General features: G+C 51.2%; 1 protein-coding gene across 1 annotated transcript in view; it reads right to left on the reverse strand.

Moving 5' to 3' along the window:
* MAN1C1 (mannosidase alpha class 1C member 1) overlaps positions 1-7,033 on the reverse strand; it is a 63,241-nt gene extending 56,208 nt beyond the window's left edge. Inside the window, exons 1-2 of the mRNA XM_082071361.1 lie at positions 6,756-7,033; positions 5,023-6,011 (exon numbers count right to left, since the gene is read on the reverse strand). Coding sequence (XP_081927487.1) covers positions 5,023-5,589 — 567 coding nt within the window. The 5' untranslated portion in view covers positions 5,590-6,011; positions 6,756-7,033. The remainder of the gene's footprint in view (positions 1-5,022; positions 6,012-6,755) is intronic.
* Positions 7,034-17,350: the final 10,317 nt, after the last annotated feature.

The following is a 17,350-nucleotide window of genomic DNA, read 5'->3' on the forward strand; positions in this document are numbered from 1 at the left end:
CTGCGCTCACTGACAGATCACATTATTTGCTCGTAGCACTGTTCATCCCCAGATTACAGAAAGAAGAGGCATTTTCTCCAAATGGAAGAACAGAGTTGCACACTGCAGGGAAAAGGAGACGTCTGAAACCTTTTTACTGCTGGCCTCAGAAATGAGACGGCTCAGGGACGACTGATAATGTGATTCACAGCGTTGTACCAACAGGCCAACTGTAACTCAAGCCCAGAGCTGGTTTTGAGCTCTGCTGTCAGTAAATCGGTGATCAGGTTCTCGTACACCTGGGTAACATCCCCCGGGAACACCCACGGCCGCCTCCGCCAAGGTGTGCGATTCGGAATGAGCGTCTAACCAGACGCTTCTCCCACCAGGGGTCAGGGCTGTGGCACAAATTCAGGAGAGCAAGCAGCACTGCCCCAAAACCAGCCCCTTTTCATTGCAGGGGGGAGCCCTGGTCAGGACTGTCAAAACCACACAAAGGCAAATCGGCAACCAACAGCAAGTAACTTTCCGCCAAAGCTGAGCTCCTGATAACATCCCTGTTTCTTACCAATTATCTTTTAGTGACAAACTGTCAAGATACTTGTGTTTAAAAGACTGATCTACCTGCAAAGGTTCCTGCTAATCTGCAGTGACTGTGTGCACAGGCTCTGATGGCCTTTTTTCCCCTGGGTCTGACTGCCAAAAGCAAATACGTCTTCAGAGCGGTGCTAAGGAGGACAGCAGACAGCAAGGGGAGCAAAGGAAGGTGGAGACAGGACAAAGAGAACTGCACTGTAAAACAAACAGGCTTCAGCATTACTAATCCAGAGGAAATGAATGCATGTGTCAAACCCAAGGGTACATCCGAGCCGAGGACTTAAAGCCTGCCTGAATGTGACATATTCCCATTTTTGGGAGGGACAAAGGACACCACCAAGTTAAGGCGCTGGGTATTCAGACACCAGGTAAAGAAACTTGTCTTTTGGACCCAAAGAGGAAAAGAAAGCCAGTAAATCTCTTCCACTGTTCACATTTTTCTCGCATTTCATGACTGGAAGTAAGCAGCCACTGTAATTTCACTGACGGACTCTTTCTGGTCTAGCTGGTTACAGTGGTTGCCCTTCGGCACTGGATGGCATTAGTGGGGCTGCTATAAAATACTTTAGAAAAATGCTGTTTTCTCTCCCCACCGCGTCCCTGCCTGTGAGACCCAAGCAGCTCACACAGCAGCACTACAGCAAGAAACAGTCTGTTTGCTTCTTCCATCATCAGCAAAACTGTCAGCTCAGCTCCAACAGCAAAATCTTTATTACCAGTTATGAAGCAAAAGGCAGAAACCACACGGTCTGATTTGCCCCAGTCTGAGGCTGAGTTTGCAGAACCAGCAGTTGGAGGGGAAATCATTTTGGCTTTTCACTGAGCCAATTTGATCTGGAAATTGTTGAGGGCAAATAGATATGGAATCCCACTGTGTCACTCCTGCAGTCACTTTCTGACTACAGCCACTTTTCTCCCCCTTTTTTTTGAACATCAGTGATTAGCATTTGGCACATGTAAAAAAATTTAGCTATTCCCTGAAGCCATGCAAGATTGATCAATTACAGAACCACCACGTTTTGCAGACATGAAGTTTAAGAGATGAATAATCCCAAGCCCTTTTAAAATTTCCCAACCTGTAGCATGGGGAGGCTGCTCTTTGGTCTTATTGCAGTTTTCTTCAAAAGGTCAGAGTGCCCACAGTGCTCGGCTGCCCACAGCAGATCCCAGGCAATTCTCCAGGTGACCAACGACCTTTTGCAGCAAGCAGCCTTGTGCAATACAGGTGCTCCCTCTTTTTCTTCTCAGAAAAACAACTGCTTATTGACTCTGACCTTGTCTTTAAAAGGTAAGCCGAACCTAAGAGGTCTGCCGCTCTTAAGTTACCCACCAGTGCAAAGCAGAATACCTGCGTGCACACGTCAGCTCAGCTCACTGCAGCACTTATTTCTTTTAACATGCCGTTTCAACTCGTTAATCCACCTCTTCTTCCTTTCTGCACTACTACGAAACACAGTGAGTGATGCAGATACACCCCCAGTCTGACCACCTAATCGGCAAATAGCGCCCGTGCCCCTGGCACTGAGCTTTCCCAAACAAAGTGGAAGACACAACAGCGGTGGGGTTTGCACTCTGGACAACTCTATCTTTTCAGCAGAAGTCTAGCGAGACCACATTAGTTGACACTTTCCATGCATAACAGCCAAGAAACCCATGACACGCCCTTTTCGTTGGCTGAAGCATCAAGACACTTCAGAGGTTGGGTGGGAAGGAGCAGACGCCTGCTCGGGCTGAAGGGTCCTGTGAGATAATGGAAAGTTCCAAGCGTCCAGGTTGGGCAGCAGCCCTGGTCTTTGATCACGCACCAGTTCTCGCTCCTGGCTTCTATACAGGCTCAGGCAGACAGATGGGGGAAAAAAACACCACCAAATCCCATCCACATCCATCCTCCCTGTTATAGAGACGCTGACCTGTAAGAATTGCCTGGGGTGGGATGGAAAGACCTTAAGTACCAGGACAGTTTGGAACACATTTTATCAAATTACAGGGCTTAAAGACCTGAAAGGAGAGAAAAGCCACCTGCTGCTGCTGCACACACCACCTTCAACAGCCAACCCGCTACCTGCCCCTGCTTGCACCTCTCGCATCACATGAAGAGTATTTGCTGACCCAAATGCCGTATCGTGACTTATTTCTTACTTGCATTTAGCCATCTGTTTTTTTATATAGCATTTGTCTTCTAACCTCTCTTGGTTTGTTTTCTCCATCTCTTTTTTGATTCTCTCTTCCACAGGCTGCACCATCATCCCTTGTTTTGCACATTCAGTCTCATATCTCAGCCCTGTGTTTGTTTCTCTCTCTCGTTCTGAATAAATAGAAGTGCAGGCACTTTTAAGGAATAAGGGCTCTGTTTGAAGAGTAATTAGCTGTCAGCATAAAACTAGTATTTATGGATTCTCATCCTTGAAAAAATCTAACTCTGCTACCCAGCACTGATTATAGCTGTTATAAACAGATGGGGCTGAATCCATACAACTCGCAATAATCCTATATTTTAAAAATAATTAACTACAAATAAAGGACTGAATTCCACCAGCTTTCATAAATTTGGTTTCCAATTTGATTTGTTCGTATGGAGTGGAAGCTGGTTTGTTCATGGGTATGCTGTGGTACCCTCGTGTACCTTGAGAAGAGCAGCTGGTTCCAGCACAGCCTCCACCACTCCAAGCACACGGGAGGGCCGGTGACTGGAATATTCTGATTATCCTGCAGCCGAGATGCAGAACAGAAGGATGGCTCAGCCATGCCTGGGATGATAAAGAAACCCAGCACCCCTGGGTGCACTGTGTCTGGTTTTCTAGCACAGAAGTGGGAATTTTACCAGTGGTGCAGGCTTTGTTTTAAAGACTGACAGAGATATCAGCAGGGAGCTTTTAAAAAGTGTTTTTAAAATGCAGGTTATAGCAGTTCGAAGCCCTTCGTGTGTTATTCTTTGACTTCCTCCTCTGTTCAACCTGGGGCAGCGTTTCTGCTGAATGCCTGCACCTCTGTGAGAGGAAAAACCAAGAAATGTATACTCTGCTTAATTAAATCTGTGCTTTTTACTTATTGGCACCTCTTCCTAGACCAAAATCCACTCCAAGTTGGTTATCCATCATCACAAAAGATACGACAAACACAATCAAATACTACACAGAATCCATAGCTCCTGGTTAACTAGGTCACAGATTGCTCCGCAACATTTGCCAGCCTGCCAGGCTTTTACGCACAAACTGGAGGCACCAGCCGAATTCTGCGCTCCCTTACAGCCCAGCTCTGAGCCAGGACAGTCTTCAGGTCGCTGTTAGTGGGTAACGAGTCCGGAGCCAATTCCATCCGGAGCAACAAAACAATTTACAACCTCGTCCCCGACTTCTGTGAGGGCACAACCCATCCATCCGTCTGTCCACGTGTCCCCACGGACCAGCACAAGTTTCATCATCCACCAGCTTTTGTGTAAAGCAGCCAGGTTTGGAGCAATACCCCCCGGAGGGAGCTGCTTGCACAACCACAGACACCTCCTGCCAAGCAAGTTTTTTTTTCCTTAATAACCAATCTGAAATTTCCCTTTGCTTAATTTCAGCTTTTTAATTTCTAGTCACACCCTATCAACATTTGCTCTCCCGTGACAGGAGGTGTGTGCAGATGGCGACCGCCACGTGCGCGGGGCCACGCTGCACGACACCTCCATGGAGAAACACCCCCAATTCCTGTCACCATCCTCGGGAAATGGAGGGAGAAAGGGGCACCAGGGGCCTGTGTGGGAAATGGGAGCAAGGCTGGGGAAGTGAGGGGTGTGTGAGGAACATGGGGGCAAGGAGGAGAGGGCGAGGGGAACATGTCTGTGAGGGGAGGATGAGACCAAAGGCTGACTGAGGGGGAACATGGCTGTGAGGGGAAGGCAATGGCTGACTGAGGGGGGACATGGCTGTGAGGGGTGAGATGGCTGTGAGGGGAGGTGACCACTGAGGTGGGACATGGCTGTGAGGGCTGACTAAGAGGGGACATGGCTGTGAGGGAGGACAGGGGCTGACATGGCTGTGAGGGCTGACTGAGGGGCCATGGTGATGAGGGGAAGGCGAGGGCTGACCGAGGGGGGACATGGCTGTGAGGGGAAGGCAATGGCTGACTGAGGGGGGACATGGCTGTGAGGGGAAGGCAGTGGCTGACTGAGGGGGGACATGGCTGTGAGGGGAGGTTAGGGCTGAGGAGGGAACAGGCTGTGAGGGAGGACATGGCTGTGAGGGGAAGGCAAGGGCTGAGATGGCTGTGAGGGGAGGTGAGTGCTGAGGTGGGACACGACTGTGAGGGGAGGTCAGAGCTGACCGAGAGGGGACACGGCTGTGAGGGGAGGACGAGGGTTAACTGAGGGGAGGACGACGGCTGACATGGCCGTGAGGGGAGGTGAGGGCTGAGAGGAGTAAAATGCGTGTGAGGGGAAGTGAAGACGGTGTGTGGGCTCCTCACCTCTTTGATCTTCATCCTGCGGCTGCGGGTCTCGGGGTCCTCGCCGGCCCGCCTGCCCCGCACCGGGTGGCGGAGGTTTCGGCGGAACCGCTCGTAGTCGAAGCGCAACGGAGCTCGCGTCTCCCGGGCGGGGGGATCCCCGGTGGCGGGCTCGGCTCGGCGCTCGCCGCCCTGCACCTGCTGCCGGGAGCCCGGCGCGGTGTGGGCCGGCGGGCCGGCCATGCGGGCGGCGGTGCGGAGCTTCTCCCGCAGGCGGCGGGGGGCGGCGGGGCTGGCGTGGCGGGGCTCGGCGGCGGCGGGGGGGCTGCGGGGCAGGTCGGTGTCGCGGGTGGAAGAGGAGGAGGTGGAGGAGGCGGAGGAAGAAGAGGAGGAGGAGGTGGAGGCGGTGGCCCGGCGGGGCAGGAAGAGGCGCTTGAAGCGGGAGGAATCGGGCAGGAGGAACAGGGCCCCGAAGCACAGCGTGAGCAGGCCCGAGAGGAAGAGCAGGAATAGGAACTTCTGCGGCAGCCGCAGCCCCAGCGCCGCCGGCCAGCCCGGCATGCCCGGCAGCTTCCGCAGCAGCACCATGGGGCACCGGATCGCGGCCGCCGGGCGGGCTGCGCCGCCAGCCCGGGCAGCACCGCTGGCTTCTGCGGCCGAAGGCTCAGGGATGTGCCCCCCGCCCCACCGGCTGGAGCGGCCGCCTTCAGCGGGGACGGCCGGCGGGCGACACGTGGGTGGCTCCGGAGCGGGCTGAGCCGCGGGGCCCCGCCGCTGCCCGCGCTCCTCGCCCGAGGGACTCGCAGGGCGCGGAGCGGCGATTCACAGTCCCCCCTTGCGGCATGAAGGCGGCGGCGAGCGCATCCCGCCGGGGCCGGGCGGCGGGCAGGGCAGGCTGGGCTGTGCCGGTGTCGGGCTCCGCCGGACGGCTGTGCCGGGCTGGCTCAGGGAGCGGCGCCGAGGAGGTGCGATCGCTTCTCTCTAGGCGGTAGGTTCATGCTGCAGCATTTCTGCGAGGGGGAGGGAGAGAAAAGCGCGTTCATTCAACGCCAAGAAGGGTGCAGCCGGCGTTAGAGCCTTTGTCCCGGAGGGTCAGCCGCCTCCCCAGCCGTCCCACCCTCCTTCAGCCACAATAGTTCGTTTTTCCTCTCTCCGGACTTGCCATCAACTCTCTATAGCCTGCGAGCAGCTCCCAGCTCTGCACCATCCCCTACAGCTCCGGGCTCTGCTGGCCGGGCAGCCCCGGGGCCAAGAGGAGCCCGGGAGGGGCAGAGTGCCCGGGGACGGAGAGCAGACAGACAGACACACAGACAGACAGGGTCAGGCTGCTCCTCACCAGCCTGCCAGGAGCTGCCTCCGCCCGCAGAGGGCTGGAGACTGATGGGGCTGCGAACAAGCCATGCGGAGAGCTCGGCTCGGGCTAAGTTTCATGAGGAAAAAAAAGAGAAAATCTACGGATTTTGCTTTTGCTAAATGGATCCCGGCGAATTCCCCCTTTCTCCCAAATCTCTGCCTCGCTGCTAAGAGTTATTCATTCCACCCCACAATCCGCACCTTATGTGCGCTGGAAGAGATAGAGCTCGACTGTCAGACCACGGCAGCAAGCAGGACCACTTTCCAAAAGCAGGACACGTTTTACAGACCTACCTAGGAGCCCCAAATCACCCCTACTCCTACGGGCAGGACCAGCGCTGGCCCCGAACACGCCGCCAAACCCGCCTGGCAGACGCCTGTCCCCAGCCCTGTTTACTCACCCCTCTGACAAATCCAAGCCTCTCTGGCTCCTACAGTGAGCAAAATCTTCTCAGTCCTGCCCGCGCATCTCCAAAGCGCGATCCCCTCGCTGCTGTCAGCGCTGGCGAGTGCGCGCTAAATCAAACGAAGGGAGATGCTGGCAGCCCGCCGGGCTCTCCGGGGAGCGGCTCCTCTCTCCAAGCACCCGGGAGGGAAGTGCCTAACTACATCAAGCTACTTAGAGGTCTCTGTTTTTCACCGCCTCCCCGCCCCGCCTTCCCCCCGCCGAAGGGACCGACCGCGCCGCTGTGCTCCCGGTGCCCGCACACGCACCCGCCCGCCCCCAGCGCCGCTCACTGCGACAGCGCCGCATGCCCCGCCCTTCGCCCCGCCCCTCCGCCTGCCAGCGGTCACTCGAGGGGGAGGCGGGGCCGTCGCAAGCCAATCAGCAGCCCAGGTTCTGCCCGCTGTGACGTTCTCCCCAGGCCCGCGCTCCGCCCTCGCTTGCTATTGGCTAACTGGTGGAGCCTGGCCTTGTCCATTGGCTCCTCCAAACGCCAGGAAAGCCGGGAGACCCACCCTCTTGTTTACCACAGATGCTCGGCTCGGGCGGGCGGAGCGTCTCGCCCCGCCCCTTTCCTCCAGCCGGCCTCCCATTGGCTGCGAGGAGCGCCCCATCCCCGCTGCGATTGGCGGAGGCTGGAGGGCACGAGGTGCGCTCAGCGAGCTGTGAGGGCTCGGGCGGGACAGGGGCGGTGGCGCCTCTGTCACCCCCGTCACCTCTGAGGGCTCTTTTGGGGTAGATTTACCCGCACAAACCTGCCCTTTCTGGGTTTTATGAGCCCAAAGTCAACTGCCACGAAGCACATCTGAGTCCCAAATACTTAAATCCTCATGATACGCTTTACTTCAATGTACTGTACAAGAATTAACCAAACCACAGACACCCTGAGAGGTGAGACTACACCAGAGTGAACCAAAGTGTGCACCCAAAACTAGAGGAAACTGCCCAGAAACGGACCTGGATGGGTGAGGTCACCAGGATCTGGGGTGAGACACAGGAGCTGCAGCAAGGGGACGTCACAGAGAAGGGTGAACGGCAATGGGACTGAGCTAAAAGAGAATGTTTTGTAGCCTGGAAAGGAGCTGGATTTGTGAGGAAAGAAATCAGCTGCCGTTTGCACCTTCTCAGCATGCTCCTTCATAAATAACTAAGCCAGCAGGGAGGACGCCCTGATGTGACTGCTGGGTCTGCGGGAGCTCGGGGCAGGGCCCCGCGTTCCGAACCGCTCAGCTCACGAGCAGTTAACGTTGTCATTTTCCTCTGAAAAGCGCTGTAAGTGACACAGAGCAGGCGGCAGAGCAGCTCTACCCCGTTTCCCCCAAAATCAGACACGGTCTTGTATTAATTTTTCCTCCAAAGATGGTTACTTTTTAACATGTATAGCTGCCTGAACACTATTTAAATTGATTTTCTTATGAACTGTAACTAGGGCTTATTTTTGGAGTAGGGCTTGTATTTCGAGCAGCCTCAAAAATCCTGAAAAATCACGCTAGGGCCTATTTTTGGGGTAGGTCTTATTTTTGGGAAAACAGGATAGGAGCAGGAATCAGGGGCCGCTATCGACCCGGTTGGTCTCACCCCGCCTTACCCTTCCTTACACCACCACTGCTGCAGGTGTTCATCCAGCCAAAAATACCACTAAAAAGTAAAGCTTTATGCTTTTTAGTTGCCCAGCAGACCTTGACCGCAGCCACCTTCAGACACGCATTTGCATCTTGGTTATTCGGGTTTGAAACATGTCCTTTGAACCATCCCCTGGGGTTTGCAGGCAGGACCAGCTCAACCCTAGCAAGACGGAGATGCGGCCACCAGCTCTTGGCCACCATCCCTTGATCACCATTTCTCTGTCACCATCCCTTGGTCACCATCCCTTAGCCATCATCCCTTGGTGACCATTTCTCTGCCACCATCCCTTGGTCACCATCCCTTGGTCACCATCTCTTGGTCACCATCTCCTGGCCACCATCCTTTGGTGACCACTTCTCTGCCACCATCCCTTGGCCACCATCTCTTGGTCACCATCTCCTGGCCACCATCCTTTAGTCACCATCTCTTGACCACCATCCCTTGGTGACCATTTCTCTGCCATCATCCCTTGGTCACCATCCCTTGGCCACCATCTCTTGGTCACCATTTCTCTGCCACCATCCCTTGGTCACCATCTCGTGGTCACCATCCCTTGGTCATCAGCCCTTGGTCACCATCTCTCGGTCAACATCCCTTGGTGACCATTTCTCTGTCAACATCCGTTGACCACCATCCCTTGGTCACCATCTCTTGGTCAACATCCCTTGGCCCCCATCCCTTGGTCATTGTCTCTTGGTCACCATCTCTCTGCCACCATCTCTTGGTCACCATCCCTTGGCCACCATTTCTCTGCCACCATCTCTGGGTCATCACCTCTTCATCACCATTTCTTGACCACCATCCCTTGGCCACCATGGACGGTTTTCTCCAGAGCAGCTGCCTGCGAAGGCTTTGGTTTTGCACGGCGTCTCAGGAGAAGGGGAAGAAACCTAAAAGCCTTATAAAAAATACATTTCAAAAAATAAACCCACCGTAAACCCCCAAACCAAACCAGGAATCCCCACCAAAACAAAACACCCTCTGCTGTCACGGTGGTCCCTTGATCTCCTTACAGATGGCCCCAGGACCGAAAAGGTTAGAGAGCTCTTGCTTGCTAAGAGGATTTGGGGGCATCAAGTAGGATAATAAAATCGACAGCTGAGAATAAACCAAAGGGATAATAAAAGAGATAGTTCTGAGCAAACCAAAAGTGCCTCACTCCTCGTTTTACGCAGCGGTGAGGGAGAAGTTGAGGGCTTATCTTTTAATTAGGTTCAATTAAGAAATCTTTCTGTTTTGCTTTGTGTTTAGTGTAACGTTTTCTTGAAGGCAAACGCTTAGAAATTAAAGGCATTTTTAAAAAATTAGGTTAAATTAAGATATCGTTCTTCTTAAAGACAAAGCATTGTCTTCGAGGTGAATGTTTAATTACATTTTAAAAATCATTTAGTCTGTGTAATAATAAGACAGAGGGCCCAGGCTCTGCGTGTGATGCAGCTCCAGACAGAACCCAATACATGGAGTTGAAGGAGTTGGGGGGCAGAGTGTAATTACTGGAGAGATGAGGGTCCTGCTACATTGTGATTGTTGTTTTTAGCAGGTCTGGGAGAAATAATTTCAAGAAAATTACCTTTTTTTAATGGCCATAAGAAAACCAGAATCTAATAGCTACCTTTCTGTGAGCAAGAAAACTACGGAGCGATAGATAATATTCGAAGCAAAAGAGTTTGGCAAGATAATTACGCTCAAGCCTCCAGCCAATCGTTTAAAGTAGGCTTGATCTATTTTGTCCCTCTCTCTGTATGAGACGCTCCGTGTGGCCGCGGAGTGGCTGGGATGGCTCTTGTGCTGGAATAACTCTCCAGTTCACAGCCAGAAAGCCCTTTCCAGCTCTCAGAACCACTCCAAGCCCTGATTTTGAGGCTTCGCAGCAGTGAAAGGATGGAGCGGGCGGGTAGAAGAAGAGCTCTGTGTTACTGGCAGGCAGTGTCTTACATATTTTTTGCAAAAGAAAAAGAAAATAAAAAGAAAACCAACGCAGCAACCCAGCCTTGTTTCATTGAAGCGGTGAGGGCTGGTACATTTAAATACATCCTTAAAGCAGGGCAGCCGCAGCATGTAAACCAGACACCTAAACTTTGGTGATAGCTACAACAAAGCATAGATAGTGACAACAAAACCGGGCGGAATTGCCGGTTTTGAAAAGGAAGGAGCCCTTTAGCTGGGAGAGAACAAGCGCGGCTGACAGAACAAGGTGCCGTCGGTCGGTGCGTTGTGAAATGATTCCTGTTGCCTTCTGCAATGATTCCTGTTGCCTTCTGAAGCGATTCCTGTCACCGTCCCGCCGCGCGGAGCCGCGTTTGCTGCTCGGCCGGGATGGATCCAGCGCTTCCCACCCCAGGAACATCATGGGGAGGCCAAGTCTGAGCATCTTCCTCCTCCCCGCAGCCCCAAAGCTGCTTTTCCTTACAAGCAACGAGGTTTAACGTCTATTTAAAGGCTCGGGTGTGTATAGGCTGTCAGGCTCACTGCGGCTACTGTCATTTTATCTGGTTGTGATCAGATAAGGGGAAATCCATACATTAAACTGCCTGATACATTATGCAAACAACAGCCCTAAACTTTCCGCAAGCCGGGCTCATCTGCACGCAGCGAGGATGAGCCAAACAATCCCCTAATGACTCAAGACAGGAGCAACCTGCCTGATATTGATTATTGCAAGGTTTTAGAAATACAAGCAGAGGACGCAAGGCTCCTGAGGAGCCTGGGTAATTAGGAGCTTCGTTATCTGCTATATGACCGCGGTTTGTGGTTTTGCAGTGTATGCGGTAGCTTGTTTTAACCCGGGAAGATTGTGCTGTTGCCTTGTGTTACTTAAGGAGCAAAGAGTGAAAAATGTGATTGCTTATTAGATTAGACCACGTGCCGATGGGTTACTGGGATTGTTTTGGTAGGAGGGATTCTAATAAGACACTTGAAAGGCTAAATTGTAATAATAAGGTAACCATGGCAATGTCACCAGGACGGGGTTGTTATACAGCCCGGATGCCTTCAGCGGCAGCCTGGAGTACCAACCAGAAGAAGAGCAACAGGACTGGGGAAGGGACTTGAGCACAAGCCCTATGGGGAGAGGCTGAGGGAGCTGGGCTTGTTCAGTCTGGAGAAGAGGAGGCTCAGAGCTGAGCTCAGCACTCTCTAGAACTACCTGAAGGGCAGTTCCAGCCAGGTGGGGATTGGGCTCTTCTCCCAGGCATCAGCAATAGGACAAGGGGCCATGGGCTTCAACTCTGCCAGGGGAAATTGAGGCTGGAGATGAGAAAGCAATTCTGTGCAGAGAGAGTGGTCAGGATTGGAATGGCTGCCCAGGGAGGTGCTGGACTCACCGGCCCTGGAGGGTTTTAAACTGAGATTGGACATGGCACTTAGTGCCATGATCTAGTAAACGGACTGGAGTTGGACCAAGGGTTGGACTGGATGATCTCTGAGGGCTTTTCCAACCCAGTCCATTCTGTGATTCTGTGAAGAGCAGATAAACTCCTAGTGGATTTTGCCCTGATTTCTTTTAGTTTGTGCCGGGCAGCCACACAGTTTTCATGTGATAATTTTCACGTGTTAAACCTGTAAAGCAAGGGGCTCCTAAACCCCCTTGTCCCTTCACCAGCCAAGAGTGAGCGACCCCCTGCTCGGGAAGCTATTGAGATGCTGGTAGCGGCTACAGCCAAACCCAAGAGACAGAAAACAGCACATTTTGCCCCAAAACCTCCAAATTGAGATGCACCATCATGCGTTGATCTGCAGGTTTGACTACTTGTCTTTTAACTCCACATTCACACATACCAGATATTAATTACCTGAATTAAGACTGACATCCCGAGATGCGCACGAGCCTTGCTAAGAATTCAAATGCCCCAGTGGCAGGAGCGACGTTTGCACAATGTAAAACCCACCAGCGCCTCAGCCGGGCTTATTGCTAAGAAAAAGGGGAAGAAAGCTGTTTGTATCCAAGATCATAATCCGTTCTGTGTCTCTTGAACCAGAACTGGGTAGGAATGAGCTTTCACAAGGAGGAATCTTGCGTAATTATGGTCAAGGTCTATGGCTCAACAATCTTAACTCTTCTGTGCCAGGGAAAATATAAAACAAGATGAAAAATAGCACAAAAGCAGAAACAGCATAAAGTATAGGGAGGAAAGAGCAGACACAGTTCTAGCTTATTACTTATTTGTAACACGAGGTGACTAATACAGGTGGCACGAGCTTTTTGTCATTAAAATTGCCATCATTGCAATGACTGTATCCCATTTTCCCCTATTTAAGTGAGATAAAGGCCACAGGAATGCGATGAATTTGCTGATGCGAATGTGGGGCAACATCCTATTTTAGACGGCTTCGGAAATAAGATCCCAAGTGGGAAACGTCTAAGAATAATATTAGGAAAAGAGATGACTTGTCAGAAAATGCAGTTCAGGGCGATCAGAACTGCAGATGAACTTGGTGAGTAGTTTTGTCTAAGAGAAGTGAACCAAAGACCATTTTGCAACAAGCAGAAGCGTTAAGAAAAGCCCAACAGTTTTAAACCATGCTTAAATATTGGTTTGGGTCAAAAAAGTACCTGGAGTCAACCCAAAAAGTTGTTTGGTTAAGATGTGCTGGTCCCAGCAGCATCCTGGGGAGTGGATTAGTTACCCTCTGCCTACAACTAAACCAGGGTTTATCTCGAGTTGTTTGGAGCAGGAAGATCTGTTCCCGTTTTCAGGTGAAATGTGGCTATTCAAGGTTTCCTAATGAGGCTGCAGTGATGGTCTCATCTCACAGAATCCCAGAATCCCAGAATGTTAGGGATTGGAAGGGACCTCGAAAGATCATGTTGGTGGGGACCAGCCCAGGCATTGGAAGGGACCTCGAAAGATCATGTTGGTGGGGACCAACAGCTCAAAAACATGCCAAGGGACCCTGTTTGACCCAATCCAGGGATTTTCCAGCCACAGTGATGCCTTCGGAAACTGTCAGGATTCTGATTTAGTCGTTAAAGGAAAATCATCTCCCCAAAGGTGAATTTCCATTGATTTGACAACCATCTGTGTGGTCCATTGTCAGGCCCGAATCCAGAGACATCCTCACATCTCTTCTTCCAGCCGGGATAATCTCTGCTGTTCTCGAAGGGCTGTGCTGATTTTGCTCTGAGAATGCTGAAACAAATGTACATTTCATCAAAAAATGTCTTATTTCGTCATATAAATATATCCCTGTTTAAGAGTGGGTTTTAAGGCAAGCCAGGAAATAATGACCAACATCTTCAAATGCTGGGAAGATTAATCACCATGCAGGAGCATGGGAGGAAAAGCTTTTCTGTTCATCCTATTCGTTGTCCAAAGAGAAAAAGAAGATTATACATATATATATGGGGGATAGTTTTAGATGAGGATTAGCCTGTGAATTCTTCTGGGCTAACAGATAAGAGAAACGCGCCAATAATTTTGGGCAGTGATCTCCAACTGGTGGTTTGCAGACCCGTGGGGTTAATATGCTGCTCTTTAGCAATATATTACAAATAATGGAAAGAAAGACAGAAAACAACAGACAACACGTTCATCTAAACCATATGGAAACACACACAGAGGACATTTGTTTTTTGGAGACCACGAGTGAAAAGAAAAACTCACCAGTTTATGGAGGTTGCAAAGAGATTTATCGAAATAGCTGTTATAGGACAAGCAGTTTTGATTTTTGTCAGCAAGAGATAAGAGAATAAGAAGCCGTTGGGTCAGATTACTAACTGGAGTTATTAGACTTAATGGCAAGTGAGCGGTGGAACCCTCTGGCCATTTGTCTAAGTTACTGTCCAGCGTTCCTGCCCTTAGATGGGACTCTCTCTGACACTGCCTGGGAAACCCCGATCAACTCCTTAGATCCAACTCAATTATTCTGCTAAAGTGATGCAGAGAGACCCCGAATCCACTGCAGAGACCCCCCTGCACATGATAAATGAGAAGCCAGCGCCGTTACAGAACAAGCACCTTCCCAATGCCAACGCATCCATCTTATTTTCCTCTGTCCCGTCGTGCTGAGCTCATTTCCCTTAAACTTTAATGCTTTTGAACTCAGCCTTTATGAACCGGGCCAAGAGAAATAAAGACGCCTTAGGGCATTTGAATGGGATCACGTAAATATTCCCATTACAGGGAAAACGCAGCACTTGCAGAGAGTTAAAAGTCATTTAAACCGTGTGCGGCAATGAAAATCCCAGCTTATAGCGCTACGTATTGGGCATCCTCAGGTGACCACTAAGGCTCTGTTAAAATCATCTGTCAACTGTGCAGTAACTTAGCGGAGGGTAAAGTAGGTCAGAAGACGCCCTTTGGGCGATTATATGAAGATGAATACGCAGGTTCCGGAGTATTTTATTGGCACCGCTCGGGTGTTACCGGCCTGTTCTGCAGTGACCTGGAGCTGCCGGGTTATCGATCGGGATAAACGCCTCGTGTTCCGCATGGATCCGGGTGCCTGGCGGGTGAGGACCCTTCCCAGGGTAAGCGGAATGTAAACCTCTTGCAAAGAGGTCAATAGTCCATAGGAAGAAAATGAAAAAAGAAAAGAAAATATAAGGTTAATGGGGCAGATGTTCCAGCAGCTAAATATATTTCTATTCCCTGTAGAGGGGAGGAAAAGCTATTGAAGTGCTTTGCTCTGCCAAATTGCAGAATGACCCTTTTCCCTGCCCAGGCACAGGAAAACAGACGCCGTGGAGTTCACGGTTGCAGAGTGGAGGTTCCTGTGTCAGATCATCGGTACCCAGAACATAAATACAAGTTAAGATTTGAAACCATCAGAAGCTAAAGCCATAAAAGAGGAAGGATCAGCACTTAGTGGACATGCTGGTGTCGCAGGCTGCTCTCCCCCTGAAAGGACCGCCACTCATTTTTAAATATCAGCTTTGCCTTGAGCGCCAATACCCCTTGGTGGGGCCAAACCCACCTCCCATGGTTCCTTCTTTCTGCTGGACACTGCACCCTGTCCAACCTGAAATACGGAAAGGGCTCCGTGTAGCCCAGAATAACCTCAAAGTCACCTTCAGGGTGAAGTTCACCCGTCCTGACCTGGGAAACAGGTCACTCCTGCCACCGCCCCGGTGGATCACGGCCTGTGCTGTTTACACGGGAGCCTGGGACCTTTACACCGAATCAGGCTGGGGAACAGAGATGTCACCTCTAACTTGTGACAAGCGCAAGCAAAACGCGTCCCCTGGCAGCGACACGGCTCGTAGGCACCTCATCATCTCAATGTGGATCACTGCGTTTTAACCAACATGAAAAAACAAGGTCCACCCTCCTGTCACCCCAAAAAGCAAAGCTATGCCCTCCCAGCACCATTTTCAGACACATACAATCCCATTTTGCTGCCCAGCCCCAAAGCACTTATGGATGCATCAAAGCCTCAGACATAAACATGGAGCATCAAATCCATCCCAATGGAAGCAGCGAATTCCCAGCAGAGCAGCACGGCCCCACCACCCTGCCCACAGACACACCACTGGGTGACAAATACTCCCAGTTACCCAGGGCTGTGGCTCCTGGGACTTATTTAATTACTCCGAGATGTACGAAGCTGGGTTCAGGGCAGCTGTGCATCAAAAGCTCCATCGGTGGCTCAGGGAGCCCTGCTGGAGCTGGTGAGTCCCCGCCTGGCGTCAGCGCTGGGATTTCTGTTTGGCCTCATGTTCTCAACATAAAGCAAATATTTCTGACCCATGGCTTCAATAAAACCACGTGAGAGCGCTCTCGGTTGTCATCTCGCTCACACATCAACCACAAAATTACAGGTTCCTGCTATAGACTCGTTATTAAAAGGTGATTTCGCGGGAGCCGTCAGAGGGTGATTTTCAAATGTGAGCCGGATCTGCAGGTCCGACAGATTCTTTTGCATCGTTCTCAGCTTTCTGTAACCACCACCTCCTCTTGCTCTGACTTTTCTTAGCTAAACACACGAAACCTGGTTGATCTGAAAGTCCCCGACAGACGATACACCTGGTTCCTGTCCCAGCATCACAACCGCACCCAAAACCCGCGAGTTCTCACCCCTTTTTTCACAACACAGCTTCCCCGACCCATCCTTGCAAACACATCAAAACTGCCGCACAACCCCGACCCATTTTCCCGGTTAACTCTCCAGCTCTGGGCTGCATTCGGTGAACCGCAGCCGCCCGTCTGCACGTCAGCTCTTATTCTGCAGAGGTTAAGCAACGAGGAATATTTTGTGGTTTAAAAGATTGCCTCGTCCCACTGTAATTTGCATGTTCTGCTCTGCAAATACATCCTTGAACCACCTCTGGGGGAAGCGCAAGGAACGACGACCCAGGAATGTGACACACGGCAGTGGGAAACGACACGAAAAACAACATAAAGCAAGCCAATCTCTGCTGTTATGGAATACAATAAGATCCCAGATACATCAAGGTTTGGTTTAAGATCTTATTCCTACGTACATTTATTAAACCTTTGTTCTTAACCTGAGTTTTCCAAGCCTGGAAACAGGGTTTACTACCATAACTTTATACATGAGCTCAGAGGAAGGCCATGGCTGCTGCTTTTTTATATAGAATATCTTCCTGCCTGAGCAGTTTTGACCTGCTATTGATCCAGATGGCGCACAGGATTCCCATAATGGAGCCTGGAGAAATAAAACAACAAATCTCTATTTCTTGCAGCGTGTTTGTTTCTTACATTTGACGGCTCCGCAGCAATGGGGCTTTTCATGAGGAAGATGAAGGAAAAGCTGTAACTGCTCCGGTCAGAAGACGCCGGGGAGGCCCGGACGTGGGGATGGCAGCTGAGAAATATCAGGGTGTTTTCCCACCTTTCGAAGGCCGAGCGGCTGCCGATGTTTCCTGGGGATGACAAGACGGGATTTTGAATGTATAAAATATAAATAAGACTCGCTCTAGCGTGTAAAACAACAAGCGGGTTGGTGATGCTGCAGAGCTCAGTG

The sequence above is a fragment of the Streptopelia decaocto genome, assembly GCF_964273445.1.
Source record: "Streptopelia decaocto genome assembly, chromosome: 23".
NCBI classification, from domain to species: Eukaryota; Metazoa; Chordata; class Aves; order Columbiformes; family Columbidae; genus Streptopelia; species Streptopelia decaocto.